At 39.1% G+C, this 19,690-nt stretch overlaps 1 protein-coding gene across 1 annotated transcript in view; it reads right to left on the bottom strand.

The window, feature by feature from the left end:
- Window positions 1-6,505: 6,505 nt before the first annotated feature.
- The window catches only part of HPRT1 (hypoxanthine phosphoribosyltransferase 1), a 40,457-nt gene continuing 27,272 nt past the window's right edge, over window positions 6,506-19,690 (bottom strand). Inside the window, exons 5-9 of the mRNA XM_054472189.1 lie at window positions 16,943-16,960; window positions 13,574-13,656; window positions 8,746-8,792; window positions 8,497-8,573; window positions 6,506-7,143 (exon numbers count right to left, since the gene is read on the bottom strand). Coding sequence (XP_054328164.1) covers window positions 7,096-7,143; window positions 8,497-8,573; window positions 8,746-8,792; window positions 13,574-13,656; window positions 16,943-16,960 — 273 coding nt within the window. The 3' untranslated portion in view covers window positions 6,506-7,095. The remainder of the gene's footprint in view (window positions 7,144-8,496; window positions 8,574-8,745; window positions 8,793-13,573; window positions 13,657-16,942; window positions 16,961-19,690) is intronic.

Below are 19,690 nucleotides of genomic sequence, written 5' to 3'. Positions count from 1 at the left end.
ATCTTATAATTGATAGCCTCTTAGATTTGATGAAACACTGGAATATTTTTTGGTCTATCAAACTTAAAACATTTTCCATGATCCCCATTTTTACCCTAACAAGCACAAAACGCCACTTTCTTGGCACTTGAGACAACAGACGTTATTTTTGGTTGCCTACCCAACACCAAACCAATTCTCCGCTTCTTCCTTCTTCATCGAATCCTGATTCTGTTCAATGTGTCCCAAGGGAAATGGAGTCTAATCTTAGCTCCAGAAATGGACCTGATTGGGCAAACGGCAATCCCAGCCCCAGTTGCCAGTGACCAGTTAAGAAATGGGTGCATGGGCCCATTCTGGCCAGTGGGACTTAAGGAGAGACTTTTCACCCCTTTTAAGAGAGTTGACACAGAAAGATTTTCTCAAAGAAACTTGCACTCAGATTACTATTGGCAGCCCTTGTCTGACCACAAGGACTGGCCTTAGGATGAAGTTGGCTCTATGGACAGCAGAATAATGAGGCGGAAATCGCATGGGTCTTTGACGTCATAATGGAGCAGTGGATCAAACTGATCTGGCCTGAGCTACCTCTGCACTTCCCAATTACATAGCCAATAAACCCCCTCATTGTTTAAGCTAGTTTGAGCTGGGCAACCTGACTGGAAGTCTAGAATATCCTAACTCGCACAAAGGCCCTCCTCTCTGGCTTTCTCTCTTATCACTTCCTTCTACATCCTTTCTGCCACAACCAAATTAGAATACTCACCATTCCCCACACTGCCCTGTGATTTTCTTTTCTTTTCTTTCTTTTTTTTTTTTTTTTTTTGAGATGGAGTTTCACTCTTGTTGCCTAGGCTGGAGTGCAGTGGCGTAATGTCGGCTCACTGCAACCTCTGCCTCCTGGCTTCAAGTGATTCTCCTGCCTCAGCCTTCCGAGTAGCTGGGATTACAGGCACCCACCACCACGCCCAGCTAATTTTTGTATTTTTAGTACAGACGGGGTTTCACCATGTTGGCCAGGCTGGTCTCGAACTCCTGACCTCAGGCGATCACCCGCCTTGTCCTCCCAAAGTGGATTTTCTTTTTTTACCCAGGCATTTGCCCAAGCAGGCTTTCTGGCTAAAACCTTTCCCCTAGTCTTGCATCCTCTATATCCACCTGTCCAAATTTCCCTCACTCTCCAAAGTCTCATTTTAAATGTTGCTTTCCCCTGAAGCTTCTCCTGGAATGACCCATCCCTCCCTTCTCATTCCGATCATTTCCTCTTTGAATTCCCATAGCATTAGATATGCAGCACTGAATCCAGCTTGCCTCACATTAGAGTCACTTGTGCACCTGACCTTAAGCCCCCTGAGGGCAGGGATAGTTTGTATTTATCCCAAAGTCCTGAAACAACTAGTACAGAACCTGAGACACAGGAAAGCCCCAGAATTGTCTACTGAATAGAACAATGATAGTGCTGAATTTGGTTGCTCCTTTTAACCTGTATGACCCCAGACGTTTGTTTTCTATGAAGGCTCAAAACATGGTTATGTTTCCTAATTTACAAATAACACATGTAAACCCATGTTTTGAAAATGGGGATGGGGAGGATCAACTGAAGGCAGCCTCTTCACCCAAGTTCCAAAGGCCAGGTGGCCCATTGTGAACCTTGTTTAACCACACAGAACACATGAATAGCTAGAACAAGTGATTTAACAGTTACCAGAATGTTTTCAGAGAGGTGACTTCAGAAGTGCCAAGCTTCAGGAAGACCCGGACAGAGAAGGGATCGGACAACTTTAGGAAAGTAGGTGCCAAACAGCCCCTTTACAGTTTACACACAGGCCTTGCTGTCAGAAAAATAGGTTTGAGTACTGGTTATGCATCAGAGATGTCACTCTGGACAAGCTTCTTATGCTCTCTGGGATTCAGCTTTCTCATCTAAAAAATGGGGATAATAGCCAGGTGCAGTGGTTCGTGCCTGTAATCCCAGCACTTTGGGAGGTCCAGGCGGGCAGATCACCTGAGGTCAGGAGTTCGAGACCACCTTGGCCAACATGGCAAAACCTCATCCCTACTAAAAATACAAAAATTAGCCGGGCGTGGTGGCTTGTGCCTGTACTCACAGCTACTTGGGAGGCTGAGGCAGGAGAATCACTTGAACCTCAGAGGCAGAGGTTGCAGTGAGCCGAGATCGCGCCACTGCACTCCTGCCTGGGCAAGAGTGAGACTGTCAAAAAAAAAAAAAAAAAAAACAGAAAGAAAGAAAGAAAAAAGAAAAAGGGGGGGGGGGGTAATAATAGTGCTCACCTCAAGAGGTTGCTGTGAACACCAAAAGAAGCAATACACACCAAGTGCCTACAGATAGTAAGCACTTGGTAAAAATGTAACTGCCATTAAAAATAAATATGATGCTCACAGGGTCAGTGGAAAGTAGGAGTAGTGGGAACAGAATAGGAGGGAACAAAGCACCTCTGAGTAGACCTTTCTTTATAGCTCTGACTCTTACTATGTTTCACCGTAATAATTCATTAAAACTAGGATATGAAGGCTGAGGGTGTATTTGTAATAAAAACACTAATGAACCAAACTGCATTATAAATAACGGCCACACTGAAAGGGATGAAGAAGAAAATAAGTAATTTTGGAAAACATTATTTTGACTGGATACTGTAAGGCAAGCTTGTCCAACCTGCGACCCGGGATGGCTTTAAATGTGGCCCAACACAAATTAGTAGACTTTCTTAAAAATCATGAAATTTTTTTGTGATTTTTTTTTTTTTTTTTTTAGCTTATCAGCTATCGTTAGTTTTAGTGTATTTTACGTGTGGCCCAAGACAATTCTTCTTTTTCTAGTGTGGCCCAGGGAAGCCAAAAGATTGGACACCCCTGCTGTAACGCTTCGGACAAAAAGATCTGTCCGCAAATAATGGACTCTAGTTAGTCAATCTGTTACAGGCATACGGAACTACTTTATGATACTAGGGTCAAACACATAAGTGAATAAAGTGTACATAACAAAAGCCACATTTCCCACTGTTGAAAAAGCTAAAAAGAAGAGGGGCAGGCTAGGATGAAGGCTGTGGATTACAGCAGAAACATTAGTTATCAACTCATGTTTATTTTATGTATACAGACAGATACAGAAATAGATGTAGATATGTGTGCATGCATGGTTAGTATGCATGTTTTATTTCCTAATCCTATCCACTGGGAGAACCTACAAACAATTTACAAATTGTTTGTATGACACTCCAATAGAAATGAGCATGCCTAGCACCAGATCCTGGTTTCTAATAGCATTCTCCAATAATGGAAGCAGGGCTCCTTGAAGTAATGGCTGATTCTGGGTCAGGGTAGAGAAAACACAAGATGAGCCTGTTATGTCTTGTAGTGCCAGAAAATAGACACACTCAAAAAAGGGTAGGGGCATGACAAGAGGACACAGGGGGCAATGGGAAGATGTGGGGCAGAAAGTTCCAAGCAGAGGAAGCCACATGAAAAATAATCAAACCTTTGACTTATGTTCAGAGCTCTCAGATATTGCCATAATTAAAGGAACAGAAAAAATGTTGGGAAAGGAAGTTCTACTGAAAAGCTACCAAGTTTGAAAGTAACTTCACTCATTAATCATGATGAGGAAGTCCATTATGAAGTACATCCATATTGTGTAAAGAGAAAACTTGAAACTTAATTTGGCAGTGTTTAATGCTTGAAGTTGCAAATAATAATGAAAACCATTAAAACATCATCACTCTTTCAAGTGGTTTAAAGTGTCTATAAAATTCACATTTGAAAATGGCAGAACAAGCTGAGCATGGTGGCTGATGCCTGTAATCCCAGCACTGTAGGAGGCCATGGCGGGAGGACTGCCTGAGCCCAGGAGTTCTGAGACCAGCCTGGGAAACATAGTGGGACCGTATCTCTAAAAGAATAAATTAAACATTAGCTGAGAGTGGTAGCATACACCTGGCCTGAGCCCAGGGAGGCAGAGGTTGCAGTGAGCCGAGATCATGCCACTGCACTCAGCCTGGGCAGCAGCAGAGCAAGGCACTGTCTCAAAAACAAAACAAAACAAAACAAAACAAAACAAAAAACCCAAAAAGCAAAAAAAAGCAGAGTAAACACAATCCTTCATACCAGGAAGTTATTTTGTCTGAAGCTGTCCACAGGATCACAAAATAAGCCAGCAGAAAAATCTGAAGAGAATGTTGGAGAAACTCTCTTAACAGTCTTTGAAAATACTTTCTAGTGCCAGAGGAAATCAGTTTACATTCTTAGAGATCAGCTGTGACCTCAAAAAGCTGTGTTTAATATACAAGTCATCCGGACTTACTACATTCAATGAGCTTAATGTTTTCCTCTATGTTATCAGTGTATTAATTTCTACACAAGAGCTGGGCACTATAGGTTAAGTGGCAATGAACTAAGAGGGCAGATGGTGCAATACAACTGCCTGGGTTCAAATTCCTCATCTGCTACTTACTAGCTGTGTGATCCTGGGCAAATCATGTGACCTCTCTGGACCTGCACTTCTTCATCTGTAAAGTTGGGACAATTAAAAAAACCCAAACAACCTACCTTATAGAGTTATCATAAGGATTCAGAGGTGCTAAGTATCATTCCATTGCATATAGAATTCAATACATGTTAGCTATCCTTAATAAGGTTTTTTTTGTTTGTTTGTTTTTGCTTAACCTGAAAAATGTTTTGCTTCTTTCTAGGTAATACAGACATTATAATTTTCAAGTATTTTAATTGCTTTTTAACTTCCTATCATTCTATCATTTATCCAACAAATATTTATCGAGCACTACAATTTTCCAGGAACTCTTGTAGGTGCTGGGGATATAGCAGTGACCAGGACTGGCAAGGTCCTGCACTTACGGAGCTGACAGCCTACTAAGGGAGACAGACAGTAAGAAAGAAAGGAAAAGATCAATTTAGTAGATGCTTCTAAGGGAACAGATCTGCCATGAATGTCTCCACATAGGCCACATAGACAAGGTCAACAGCAGTCTGACCCATCTCGGAGGAATGCCATGTGATCCTCCCAGGAACACTGTAACATAACCAGTCTTGGAAAGAAGCTGTCCCAAGGCCATTTGTCACCCACCTCCCTATGTTGTGGAAGCTGCCATAAGGCAGTTTCTCATCTGCCTCCCTGGTTCTGATAAGACATGGGACTTTCAACATTGCCTCCTCACTTAGGGGAGAGCTGCAAGATTATACAATCATTTAGCTAGAGTCTGAAGCTGACTCCTCCAGGACATAGCAACTCACCATTTGTGTCATTCATGTAAATTATATAACATGTTATTAGGTTATACGACACCAAACTGCCTATCACCGGCCATTTTTTACCTACAAAAATGGTAATTTCATATGGTTCAACTTACTAGAAGGTGGTAAGTGCAACTGAAAAAAAAAGAGTAAAGAGGTTCAGCAGTGGGAAGCTGGATGCAGTATTCAAGAGGGTAGCCAACTGGACCTCAGCGGGCTGACATTTTAGGGGAAGAAGGGGATTCAGGAATTCTGGATGTTGCACTCACATGTGGTAACACCTACCTCAACCTTACATGGGTATGAAAATCAAATGAGATAACAGAAGTAAAAATGTTTTGTAAACTAAGAAGTTCTAGGACTATAGAAAATTATTTAGTTTGAGTCTCCTACTTTGTTGCAGGGAATTACAGCAAACTCTTTTTTTTGAGACAGGGTCTCACTCTGTCGCCCAGGCTGGAGTGTAGTGGCACTGTCAAGGCTCACTGCAGCCTTGACCTCCCAAGCTCAAGCAATCCTCCCACCTCAGCCTCCCAAGTAGCTGGGACTATAGTTGTGTGCCACCACACCCAGCTTTTTTTTTTTGTATTTTTGTAGAGATGGTGTTTGCCATGTTGCCCAGGCTGGTCTTGAACTCCTGAGCTCAAGTGACCCCCCACCCTGGGCTCCCAAAAGTGCTGGGACTACAGGTATGAGCCACTGTGCCCAGCCTACAGCAAACTTTTTAAGGAACACGTGTAAGCTAGATGGCTCCTAAGGTTGATAGTTCATACCTCACATGAAGCAGATAAGCAATTAAGAGTTTTGGCTTAAAACTTTTCTCCTGCTCCCAGAAAACAAAAGGTGTTGTTGTCATTGTTCTTAGTCAATAAAGCACTATCTACACAAAGAAGGTAATAGAACATATCTGAGAACAATCTGTTGAGATGTAGCTGAGATTACAATCTGAAAAACTGAACAGAATTCCAAAAGAAAGCCGTGTTATTTTAGCATAGTAAAATGTAATATAAAGTGTACCACGTGTCTGAAATTTAATGTCTCTGAAGTAGCTAGGAATTTTTGTAGCTCCACCAACCCATTCTACCACATAATCATTAAGATTACAATTAAACTAGCTACTAAAACTTACAAACAAGGAAAATGGAACCAACAGAAAACTAAACTAGGTTAATTTGTAGAGAAATGATAACTGTGCATAGATTTTTTTTAAAGAGACAGGTCTTATTTTAAGGATTTTTAAATTGAAGAATTCATAAAGCGGTAAATTTTTGGGAATTTATTGATTTGCATTTAAAAGGAACTGCTGACAAAGATTCACTGGTAATAATTTGAACAAGTTGGAAAATACAGTCAACATTACTGAAACACTACTAAAATAATTACAGGACAGAACAAAACTTCTTAGATGCTATCTTTGATGTGAAAATTGACTGCTTCTTACTTTTCTAAACACACGGTGGTATAATTAACAATATTCAATCACTTCTGTTCTTTCCTGCATATATAAAAATTAAAATACCAATTAAAAAACTAATATATCTTCTCTTTATTTCTTACAGATACGAGTTCAATGTTTCACTCAATAGTGGTGTGGTTTAAGAGAATTTTTTCATTTACAAGTTAAACAACAATCCACCCAAAGGGAACTGATAGTCTATAGGCTCATAGTGCAAATAAACAGTTTAGGAATGCAGCAACTGACATTTCTAAAGTACAAAACAGATAAAATTCTTAGAAGATACATGCAAAAAGCTCTACTAAGCAGATGGCCACAGAACTAGAACATTGATAATTTTACTGGCGATGTCAATAGGACTCCAGATGTTTCCAAACTCAACTTGAACTCTCATCTTAGGCTTTGTATTTTGCTTTTCCAGTTTCACTAATGACACAAACATGCTATAAAAAAAAAATCCAGAAATTCACATTTAAAAAGTATATTCTGAAATGAAAGGCAAGAACAGCATTTTACATATTAAGAACACTATTAGTTGTCAGGGTTCTTACTAAACAAACAGAGATAGTACTACTGTAACTTAGATCAGTAACTTTTGGGGAGTGTATCTTTTGAAAAGAAAGCAGTAGTCTATCACATCAGTTTAATTTGTTTCTTGTCTTTTTTTTTTTTTTTGAGATGGAGTCTCGCTCTGTCACCCAGACTGGAGTGCAGTGGCACAATCTCGGCTCACTGCAAGCTCTGCCTCCCAGGTTCATGCCATTCTCCTGCCTCAGCCTCCCGAGTAGCTGAGACTACAGGCGCCCGCCACCACGCCCAGCTATTTTTTTCTATTTTTCAGTAGAGACGGGGTTTCACCGTGTTAGCCAGGATGGTCTCGATCTCCTGACCTCGTGATCCGCCCGCCTCAGCCTCCCAAAGTGCTGGGATTACAGGCGTGAGCCACTGCGCCCAGTCTGTTTCTTGTCTTAATACGTAGTTTTTTGTTCTTTTGTTTTGTTTTGAGACAGAGTCTTGCTCTGTCACCCAGGCTGGAGTGCAGTGGCATGATCTTGGCTCACTGCAGCCTCTGCCTCCTGGGTTCCAGTGATTCTCCTGCCTCAGCCTCCCAGGTAGCTGGGTTACAGGCATGCACCACTACACCTGGCTAATTTTTGTATTTTTAGTAAAGGTGGGGTTTCATCATGTTTGCCAGGCTGGTCTCGAATTCCTGACCTCAGGTGATCTGCCTGCCTTGGCCTCCCAAAGTGCTAGGATTACAGGCGTGAGCCACTGCAACCAGCCTCAATATGTAGTTTTGAAAGACAAATCAAGGAGAGAATTTTAAGCATATCAAAGTGGGAGGCCAGTGTAAGTGGCAAAAAAAGATGGAGTAAAAAACCTGCTTTAGGTAGTGTGCTGTTGCAGTCTTCCTAAATCTTCCTCAACCATGTTCATAAACACATCCATGGGACTTCTGCCTCCAGAGTAAGAGGCAGGTATTCAAGGGACAGTGAATTAAAAGACTAAACTCGATCATTTACTTCTTACTTATGACCACATTTATCATCTGAAATAATCATGCAACAATTATTGTATATTAAAGCTGTTCAACTATTTCAGCCAACAAGAAGTGTCACCCTAGCATGGCCAGGTTCCAGTTCTAAGGACGTCTGTACTAGACTACAGCTTTATGTGACTAATGGGAACCATCAGTCTGTTCAAATTATGAGGTGCTGGAAGGAGAAAACAATTCTCTTTCCTAAATTTTTATGTGGGTTTTGAAAAATGAGTGAGAAAAAGAAGCAATTACTTACATTCAAATCCCTGAAGTATTCATTATAGTCAAGGGCATATCCTACAACAAACTTGTCTGGAATTTCAAATCCAACAACTAAAAAGAATCATAATTCATCATTTAGATAAAGAAAACATCACTTTTAAATCTAATACTGGCAAATGTGCCTCTCTACAAATATTCTCTAAGCAATTATAAGCCATTTCACATAAAACTCTTTTAGGTTAAAAGATGGTTAAATGATCGACAAAAAAAGTAATTCACTTACAGTCTGGTTTATATCCAACACTTCGTGGGGTCCTTTTCACCAGCAAGCTGTTAATTACAAAATGTGACATATAACATACAGAGAGACTACAGGGCATTACAAAAGAGAAGATTAATGTTTCTAAACACTGTTTCATTTCATCCGTGCTGAGTGTACCATGGTCACTTTTAACACACCCAAGGAAAGACTATGAAATGGAGAGCTAAATTATGGGGATTACTAGGAAGGGGCAGCAATGAGTTGACACTACAGACAAGGCCCTTGGTTGATCACCTGGAACCTGAAGGACAGTTCTGAGACCTGCACCCTGACTACCCATGTGTCCATTGAAGGGGAGCTAATAAGGAGGATGAATGGGTACAGAGTGTCAATGAACAAAGATGAAAAGGGCTCTCAGTCCAGAAACCTTGGAAATACAATCCCTAAACTGTAAAAGGGTGTGGGAGAGGTAAGCATCACCTTTTATCACAACATTCTTTTCTTTTTTTTTTTTTTTAAGACGGAATCTCGCTCTGTTGCCCAGGCTGGAGTGCAGTGGTGCGATCTCCGCTAACTGCAAGCTCCGCCTCCCGGGTTCATGCCATTCTCCCGCCTCAGCCTCCTGAGTAGCTGGGACTACAGGCACCCGCCAGCACGCCCGGCTATTTTTTTTTTTTTGTATTTAGTAGAGACGGGGTTTTACTGTGTTAGCCAGGATGGTCTTGATCTCCTGACCTCGTGATCCGCCCACCTCGGTCTCCCAAAGTGCTGGGATTACAGGCGTGAGCCACCGCGCCTGGCCACAACATTCTTTTCTTTTTTTTTTTTTTTTTGAGATGGAGTTTTGCTCTTGTTGCCCAGGCTGGAGTGCAATGGCTTGCCCAACTCACCACAACCTCTGCCTCCTGGGTTCAAGTGATTCTCCTGCCTCAGCCTGCCGAGTAGCTGGGATTACAGGCATGCGCCACCACGCCCGGCTAATTTTGTTTTTTAGTAGAGATAGGGTTTCTCCATGTTGGTCAGGCTGGTCTCGAACTCCCAACCTCAGGTGATCTGTCCACCTCGGCCTCCCAAAGTGCTGGGATCACAGGCATGAGCCACTGTGCCTGGCCTCACAGCATTCTTCTTTTTAAAGAGATGAGTCTCGCTCTGTGGCCCAGGCTGCAGTGCAGTGGTGTAATCACAGTTCACTGCAGCCTTGACTTCTTGGGCTCTAGCGATCCTCCCACCTCAGCCTGCCGAGTAGCTGGGACTACAGATGTGTACCACTTCGCCCTGGCTGCATCACAACTTTTAATAACTGGCTTACAAAGAGGAACCTTAGGGTAAAACAACTAGTGTGCCAAAAGAACGAGTATTTATTTTTGAGAACAAAAGCTGGAGGTGGTATAAGTCAACTCTACCAAAAGCTAATTTTATAACCCAAATGCTGCCTGTTGAAAAATATTCAGCCATTTAAAAATACTATAGAAGCTGCTTTGAAAGCCTTTATAGATGTTAAAGGCAGTCTCAACAAAACTTATGCTTTCATACCTTCCTAGATAAATATATATGTTTAAAGAGCTGGAAAGGGCCCAAAGTGATCTCAACCTGGACTGCACATCAGAATCACCTGGGAGCTTTAAAAAAACAGAACTCAGATACTCAGGCCACAGCCCTGACCAATTACATCAGAATTGCTGGAGATGAGACACAGGCAGTGGTTATCCTGCTTTTTAACTCTCAGGTGATTCCAATGTGCAGCCTAAGTAGATAACCACTGACCTAAGCCGGAGACTCCAAGGGATCATCTAATTATGTCCCTCATGACTCTTCCAATAAATGGATAGAAGAGACACTTCAATTCTATTTCCATTTAGAAAGAACATAACAAGCCAATCACAGCAAAAACCCTTCTCTCTACCTGAACTCAGGAATGCTCCAGAAAAGGTATCACTGAACTCAGTGCAATCTGTATTAGGAGTTCAAGAGAACTCAGCACTTCATATGCCTAGAGATCTGAATGTTTAATAAAGCTCCATCTCTAAGGCATGACTAGAGTTGCATCTGAAGCATTTTCCATACTGTAAATGGGTAACCGCTCTTAAGAAGATATACGTAAATGGCCAATAAGCAGATGAAAACATGTTCAACATCATCAGCATCAGAGAAACACAAATCAAAACCACAATGAGATACCACATCACAGCCACTAGGATGGTTACAATAAAAAGGACAGTAACAAGTGTTGTCAAGGATGTGGAGATATTGGAACCCTCATATGTTACTGGTGTAAAATAGTACATATACCTTGTTAAATAGTCGGGCAATTCCTCAAAATGTTAAACACAGAGTTACTATATGACCTACCAATTATATACTCAAGAGACCTGAAAATAGGTATTCATACTTGTACACAAACATTCAAATCAACATTATTCATAAAAGCCAACAGGTAGAAACTCAAATGTTCACCAACAGATGGATAAGCAAAATGTGATATATTTGTACAATGAAATATTATTCAGCCAAAACAAGGGATGAAGTACTGATACATGCCCCAACCTGGATGAACCTTGAAAACACTACGCTAAGTGAAAGAACACAGGCTATTGCATGAGTCCATTTATATGGGAAGTCCATAATACACAAATCTGTACGGATTTTCTGTAGAAAGTAGATTAGTAGTTGCCAGGGGCTGGGAGAAGGGAGAATGACTGCTAATGAGTACAAGGTTTCTTTGGGTTCCAAAATGAAATAGTGGTAGCAGATGCACAACTCTGAATATATCAAAAACCACTGGATTGCACAACTTTAAAAGAGTGAATTTTATGGTACGTGACTCAGATCTCCGTAAAAAAGGAGTATGTTTACAGTTCCAGAACCAGCTACATATATAATGTGAAAAATATTACTATCTTCTCTACATTCTAAAACGCAATTAAGCAGCTGCTCACTATAATGAGATCAATCACATTATAACCAACAGTGAAACAGTGCTTTGTAGTTAAAAAGATTTTCAAATATATTATCTCCTTGACTCACATAGTTTCCCTGAGAAAAAGATGTTAATAATCATTCCCCTTTAAAGATGAGTAAATACATTCAGAGAGATTAAATATGGAATAGTCGCTCAGATTAAGTGGCAGTGAAATGCCAGACTAAACTCCCAAGTCCATGTGTTTCTCACTTTACTGCTCTGCCTAGAACATGAAAACTGGAACTGGGTGGGAAGAACCTTAGAAGTCATCTAGGCCATGCATTCTTTATTTTTATTTTTATTTTTTTTGAGACAGGGTCTCACTCTGTCACTCAGGCTGGAGTGCAGTGGTGTGATCACAGTAGGCCACTTATTCTCAACAGAGGCGATATCACCTCCAAGGAAGCCAAAACTAATTCTCAGCAGGGAGAGCGGAAATATTAGACATTACAAGATTTGTGACCCTCCAAAACTCAATCCTACCTGACAATCTTATTCCTTAGTGTTTAATTTCTGAGTATCATATAAGCAGCACTGACGTGGAGTTCAAGGAAGATACATGAAATGTATGCAAGATCAGTGCTACAAAACTATGGTGAATAGATGACTTGGGTCAAGAAATGACCCAAGTATTCTTTGAGCATGTCCTACCTGTGGCAACACAAAATCTCTCACTCACGAACCAGTCTATCTCAATTCCACAGCATATACCAGGAAAGAACAACAAAAGAATACCCGGAGGATTAAAGTCTATGCCACAGTAGGTTGACATTTAAAACCCTAAAGAGCATGTAGAAAAATAAGCAAGTGCACTGATTAGTTTCTATTCGGTTGGTGCAAAAGTGATTGCGGTTTTTGCCATTTCATATGATACTACTTAGTGTCCTATAACGTATCACTTATATACTCTCATAGTACCTGTCCCAAATCTATTTAAAAGAAAAACTCACTGATAAACACTTGAACTGGATATTAGAAAAGCCCAGTCAAACTGCTGACATATGACTTACTAGAAGGCTTACTCTGATTCAAAGATGCTCGACAGATATCGTGATTTTTTAAAAAGGGCTTATTAAAAACCTGTTAATCACTTAGGAAAAAAACAGAAGTTAGAACATTACCTGACCCCTACATAAAAACTGAAGATTGATCAGAGACTTAATGTTTTTAATAAAATTGTAAAAGGAAAAGAAAAACATATTCTTAAATGTTTGTTTGATGTCACTCTATTAAAAACTTAAGGTAGCAAAAGCATAAACTGTGAGCCAGGTTCCCTGGGTTCAGATCTCATCTCTATAGCTGACTAGCTCTGTACCTTTGGGCAATTCCCTATGCCTCAGTAACCTTATCTGAAAAGTGGGAATAATAATGCCACCCCAGAGTTGTTGAGAGATGAAACTAAAATGAGAAATAAACACAGGTAGAACTATGAAAGCAAAAGTCAAACAGCATAGGTAAGGGAAGGTGGTGAGGCTGACTTAATAAAAAAGGAAGCAGGCATTATAAAATTTCACTACAGACACAAAGAAGATGCAGCATACATCACTCAATTCCAGGAGGTCCAGATCTTCAGGGCCCACCCCTTCCTATCACTTCCTCACCTTGGAATCCTTATTCCTAATTTTGTAAGAGGGCCCAAAATCCTCTGCCATGCTACTCAGGACAAACTGATATAATTAGCATGCTGAAAAACCAAATGTTAATATTAGGCAAGGAAGTGACTGTAATTATGAGCTTTATTAACACGTGACAAAATTATTTAAAAGGATTATATCTTAAGTCTTATATGAGATTACATTACTTTTTGAAGATAAAACGACAGTTGAAAACATTTATCCTTAATCCCCCTTCAAATGAGGAAAATATTCTATGTCAAAATGTCATACATACCTTGCGACCTTGACCATCTTTGGATTATACTGCCTGACCAAGGAAAGCAAAGTCTGCATTGTTTTGCCAGTGTCAATTATATCCTTTCAAAAAAGAAGACATTGCATAGCTTTAAATTCAGAGTCATTATATGAACATAAAGTACTAAAACCCCCATGTATAACTGCAATACTGCCATTCTTTTCAGTGCAGTAATTCTCACCAAAATCCACACAGAGATATTCTGGAATCTATAAATCATCTGGCCCTCAGCAAGCAGTAAGAATGCCAGCCCCCAGGACTGGATTGTGTAGGTGCAGGGTCAATGACAGCAAATTTAAATATATACATGCACATTTTATTAGGGAGTTATGATGTTGTCCTTCATTATAAAAAGTATTTTAGAATTTTTCCCATAAATTCAAGATAGAGACTCTCTCCTCCCAACTCTCCAATATAGGTGGCTAACAGACTACACTTGAGAAACACTGCTTTATACCATTTTTAAAGGCACCCAAATTAATAAGGCTATAAAATGACTTTACATAAAAGTGAATCTCAGCTATTTAGTCAAAAGTAGGACTCTAAACAAACCCATCTTTGTTAGGGAAAATATTTTTTAAACCATAACCCTAATGCTTTTCAATAAAAATACTCTTTAAAAATGGAATAAAGCAGTGTGAGCCATCAGAAACATCATGGCTGGAGACTTGTGAAAAATGCAGATTTCTGGGCTGTGATAGGCAGAATTCTGATGGCTCTCAAAATTCCTGCCTCCTTTAGTGATAAAAGACTTTAAGACTTTTTAACAAAAAAGAAAAAGAAAAAAAAATTCCTGCCTCCTGGTGTACACACCCGGAAGGGTTCCCTCCCCTTGAATGTGACCAGGATCTGTGAAAATAACGGGATAGCCGCTCCTGTGATTAAGTTATGTGGTAGACTAGAGCAAGATTCTCCTGCTGGTTTTGAAGAAGTCAGCTGCCATGTTGTGAGACTGTCATGGGCTAGGGCATGAGCCTTTAAATATCTGAGAGCAACCCCTGGCCAGCAGCCAGTGAGAAAACGGGCCCTCAGTCCTACACTCACAAGGAACTAAATTCTGCCAACAACCTGAAGGAACTTTGAAGAGGATCGTGAGTCCCTTGATTCAGCTTGATGAGCCCCTGAGCAGAGGATACAGCTAACTTATACTAGGGAAGTATAAAAAACATGCATGGGAATGATATATATCAACTTTAAGGATAATTGTCATACTTCTGGGAATGAAGGGAAAGAAATGGGGCTTTAGTTGTATTGTGATCTTTAATTTCTTAAAAAAAAGATCAGAAGCAAATATGGCAAAATGTTAATACTTTGTGGTGGGTACGCAGGTATTGAGCATACCCTTTTTTCTGAGTTCAAAATATTTTATAATTAAAATTAAACGCAGGCCAGGCGCAGTGGCTCATGCCTATAATACCAGCACTTTGGGAGGCCGAGGTGGGAGGATGGCTTGAGGCCAGATCAGCCTGGCCAACATGGCAAAACCCTGTCTTTACTTAAAAAAAAAAAACAAAAACATACATATATATGTATGTGCATATATATGTATATATATTTATATATGTGTATATATATATATATATACACACACACATATACACACACACACACAATTAGCCAGGCATGGTGGCGCACACCTGTAGTCCCAGCTACTTGGGAGGCTGAGGCATGAGAATTCCTTGAACCTGGGAGGCAGAGGTTACAGTGAGCTGAGATCATACCACTGCACTCCAGCCTGGTGACAGAGTGAGACTCTGTCTTAAAAAAAATAAAAATTAAAATTAAATGCAAAAGGTCCAAGTGAATTGAGGAGGAAAGGGGTATCAAGGAAGGTTTTGTGGAGGTGACGTTTGAGCTGGGCCTTAAATGACTTAAACATGGGATAAGAAGGGAGGGAATAAGGACGTTTCAAGTACGAGAAATAAGGAGCAAACAGTGGAAACAACCTAACGTCTGTCAACCAATGAATGGATAACAAAAATGTAATTCAGATGGTATCCAACTTACGATGGTTCAACATGAGATTTTTTTGACTTTAGGATAGATTTATCAAAGTAGTAAATCCATTTTCAACTTATGATATTTTCAACTTCAGATGGGTTTATCAGGACACAGTTGAGGAACACCTGTCTATCCACACAATTTGGCAATAAAAAGGAAATGAGTGCAGATATACTCCACAACATGAATGAACCTTGAAAACATTAAGCTAAGTGAGAGAAGCCAGATACAAAAGGCCACATATTGTATGATTCTATTTATACAGAATGTCCAGAATAGGCAAATCTTATAGATAGCAAGTAGGTAGATGATCAGTTTGCTAGGTGCTGGGGGAAGGGGAAATGGGGAGTGATGGCTAAGGGGATTGGGTTTCTTTGTGGGGCAATGAAAATGTTTTAAAATTGAACGTGATAATGATTGCACAATGCTGCATATATCTATGTATCTATATATCTATATAGATATAAATCTATATCTATATCTACATATCTATATAGATATAAATCTATATCTATATCTATATCTATATCTATATCTATATCTATATCTATATCTATATATAGAGAGAGAGGCTGTTAGACAGTGATAAGTGATCAGGAAAATAAAAGTATTGAGGAGGAATAGGAAGTTGACGGCGTGAAAACATGAGATTTTATATAGGATGGCCAGGGAAGGCCTTAACGAGAAAGTGACTTATGAGTAAAAACAAGGGCTCCTAAACTTTAGCATGCATCAGAATCACTCGGAGACTTGTTAAAGCATAGCTTGCTGGGCCTCATCACAGATACTTTGATTCGGTAGGTTCTTGTCTGATATTAATACTTTTGGTCTAGGGAACCACATTTTGAGAACCACTAAGCTAAAGGAAGTAAAGGTTTCCCTTAGCTTACTAGCTGGTAACCCTAGGAAACTGCTTAGCCTCTCCGTGCTAAGATACAAAATACTTTAGCACATAATAACAAATGGAAAATAGTCTATAAATTATAAATATTATTTTTTATGTACCAAATATTACATAAGACAAAATCTAAGCAAGATATATATATATATACACATAAAATATAAGATATACATGTATATATCATATATAGATAAATAGAGAGAGAGTTATGTTTAGAAAGAAAATATTTCAAACCAAAAAAAGAGAGGTAGGAAGTATACCATTCCATTATTGGTAAAAACAAATTACTAAGTAGTCTTTACAAAAAACCAGTCTCACTCCTTTAGAACACAAGCCCACCATTAAAACTGATGCAGAGGAATTTCTTCCCCTGGCTTACCTTTAGGATGGTGCATACTAAGTTAGAAAAGTCATAAATGTTATATTAAAAGTAAATGTGAACTTACTTCCACAATCAAGACATTCTAGAAGAAAAAGAGAAATGAAAATCAGTACAATGAATAAAACGGTATTTCCAATTATAAGTCAAATCACATCATAACAACCCTAAGGAATTTATCCAAACTCTTGTTTTTAGATGCTCTCCTTTAAACAAGTGGGCCATCTGCTGGGATTTGGAAGCCTGTAGTACTGAAATTTTCATCATAATGGAAATTTTAAAAACAGAATTTGACCCACCTGTTTTTAAAACACTTTCATTACTTAACAAGAGGTCTAATCTTGGGCAAGTCTTGAAATTTCTCTGGCCTTAGTTTCCCACGTGTTAAATGAAACTTGAAGCAGTTGGTCTCTTATAGTCTCCTGACTCTAACATTCTAAGAATTATATTTGTATAATAACTCAAAAATCACATAATTTAATTTACCATATGGACTCCAAAATATATTTTCTCATTAGGCTAAACTTGATCTGCATTTTCTGGATGTGTCCATATTCTTGGACTACACTAAAACATGACACCAATGCTTCCTCTCACCATAAACCCTCACTTCGCTTTCTACATTTAAGAATTTTATAGCTGGAAGAGTCCTTAAGAGAAAATACCATCTAATAATTACTCCTCAAAATCGAGAAAGTCCTATCTGTTCTTATGCTAGTTATAAGAATGAGGCAGCACTTCACATAATGGTTATAAACATTGCCACAAGAAGATTCATGATGTATTGTTTATCTGTAGCTCTCATCATACTCTGTCATATAACTATAGCATTAAGATTTTAATGTTCTATATATTCTTCTAAGATAGTGTTTACCAGAGCAAGGCACAAAAGATCCACTGGTTTGCAAGAAAGATTAGAACTTTTAAATTTTTTACCTCACCTTGTTTAATCTATATTTTTGTATGTATTTTGTAACATATATAATATTATTACCATAAATCATATATAATTTAAAATGCATATATTAGGGGTAAATGCTCAGGAAACTTTTTATAAATTGGGCATGCAAATACAAGTTTGAAGACTCACTGTTCTAGATATTAAAAGTAAAGTTATAACCAAGTAAAGCTTCCACCTTTTCATGTCTCAAAGCAGCTTATTGTTGGAGGTAAGATCTCTTAGAAGCCTAAACAGGTCCAAGTACAGAATGAAGTAAGGCTAGCCCATAACTTGTGGCAAGCAATTCATACTATTTCTCTCATGCTGAGCTCTCCTCAGTGAAGCAGCTACTATAGACAACTGCAGCCTATTGGTAGCCTATTTTACAGGCAGGAAAAAATTACTTTTTATTCAAAGTGGAACTCAGGATATGGGGAGAAAATAAATACAAAAAATAGGGTCAATCCAAAGGCACACAGCAAATGAGTAACACAATTATGTTTTTTCCCATTTGTACGAGATCCCAGTAAATTCTAAGTAAATTGCAAATTTAATAATACACTAAAAAAGCCATGCAATTGTTCAAATGAATCCCAGCATGGTACAAGGAGTACAGACACTAGAGTCTAAAAAATAAAAGAATGCCATTATTGAGTTTTTGAATTATATCAAGTAGTTACATCTCTACTTAATAAAAAAGAAAAATGAGGATAAGAGGCCATTTGATAAAATGAAAATAGCCAAGAAGTGGTATTAGAGACTTGAATACAGGTATCTGGGGTCCAAAGTTCATCTGCTCAAATACTAACTGGGGAAAAGAGGGAAAAATATTTATATACAGATATATCTGCACACAAAAATGCCCCCAAAAGACAAAATGAGGCCAGGCAGGGTGGTTCACACCTGTAATCCCAGTACTTTGGGAGGCTGAGGCAGGTGGATACCTGAGATCAGGAGTTGGAGATCAGCCTGGTCAACATGGTGAAACCCTGTCTCTACTAAAGATAAAAAAATTAGCTGGGCATGGTGGCGTGTGCCTGTAATCCCAGCTACTCGGCAGTCTGAGGCAGGAGAATCACTTGAACTGGGAAGTGGAGGTTGCAGTGAGCCAAGATCGTACCACTGCACTCCAGCCTGGGCAGCAGAGTGAGACTCCATCACAAAAATAAATAAATAAATAAATAAAATAAAATGAAACAGAAAGTTCAAATAATCCCATAATCTTACCACCAAGAAATAACTTTCACTCAATTTATACTTATTGATTTTTCCATAATAAATGTACTTTACTGTGACTATCATGAAAAGAAAGTTATTTTAGAAACAGAGAACTGTTTCAGATCAAATCTATGTAGTAGAACAGAGCCATTAGGTGGGAAAGACGAGATCAAACTAAATCTCAGAAGGCCTAAAAGGCTAGGTCCATTCCAGCACTAAAAACTGACCAGACAAGTAATGGCTTCAACAGCTTCTATATATGGACAAAGCATACTGAAAGGGAAGGACAGGTCTAACAGTGGTATATGAAATGAACAGGAGGGGCAAAGCTAATTTCTCCTCTGAAGTTTTCCAAAGATGCTGAGGAGGACATTAGTTTGACATGACCCTGACATGGGACAAGATAATTTCACAGAAGTTTTACATGTTAACGTTTTCTTATAGATACTCATTCAAGTAAGCAATGAACACTAAAATCTAAAGAAAGAAAAGAACTTTAGAGTCAGGTCTGTATTCAAATTCAAGCTCTACCACTTACTGGTTCTGTGACTTCGGGCAAGTCTTTTAACCTTACTAAGTCTTAATTTCCTGTTCTGTAAAATGGGGATATCGTCTCCCTCACAGGATTGTTGTGAAACTTTTATGAGATTAATGCCT

Source organism: Pongo pygmaeus, chromosome X, assembly GCF_028885625.2.
Source record: "Pongo pygmaeus isolate AG05252 chromosome X, NHGRI_mPonPyg2-v2.0_pri, whole genome shotgun sequence".
Lineage (NCBI taxonomy): Eukaryota > Metazoa > Chordata > Mammalia > Primates > Hominidae > Pongo > Pongo pygmaeus.
This window is presented reverse-complemented; position numbering and strand designations above follow the sequence as displayed.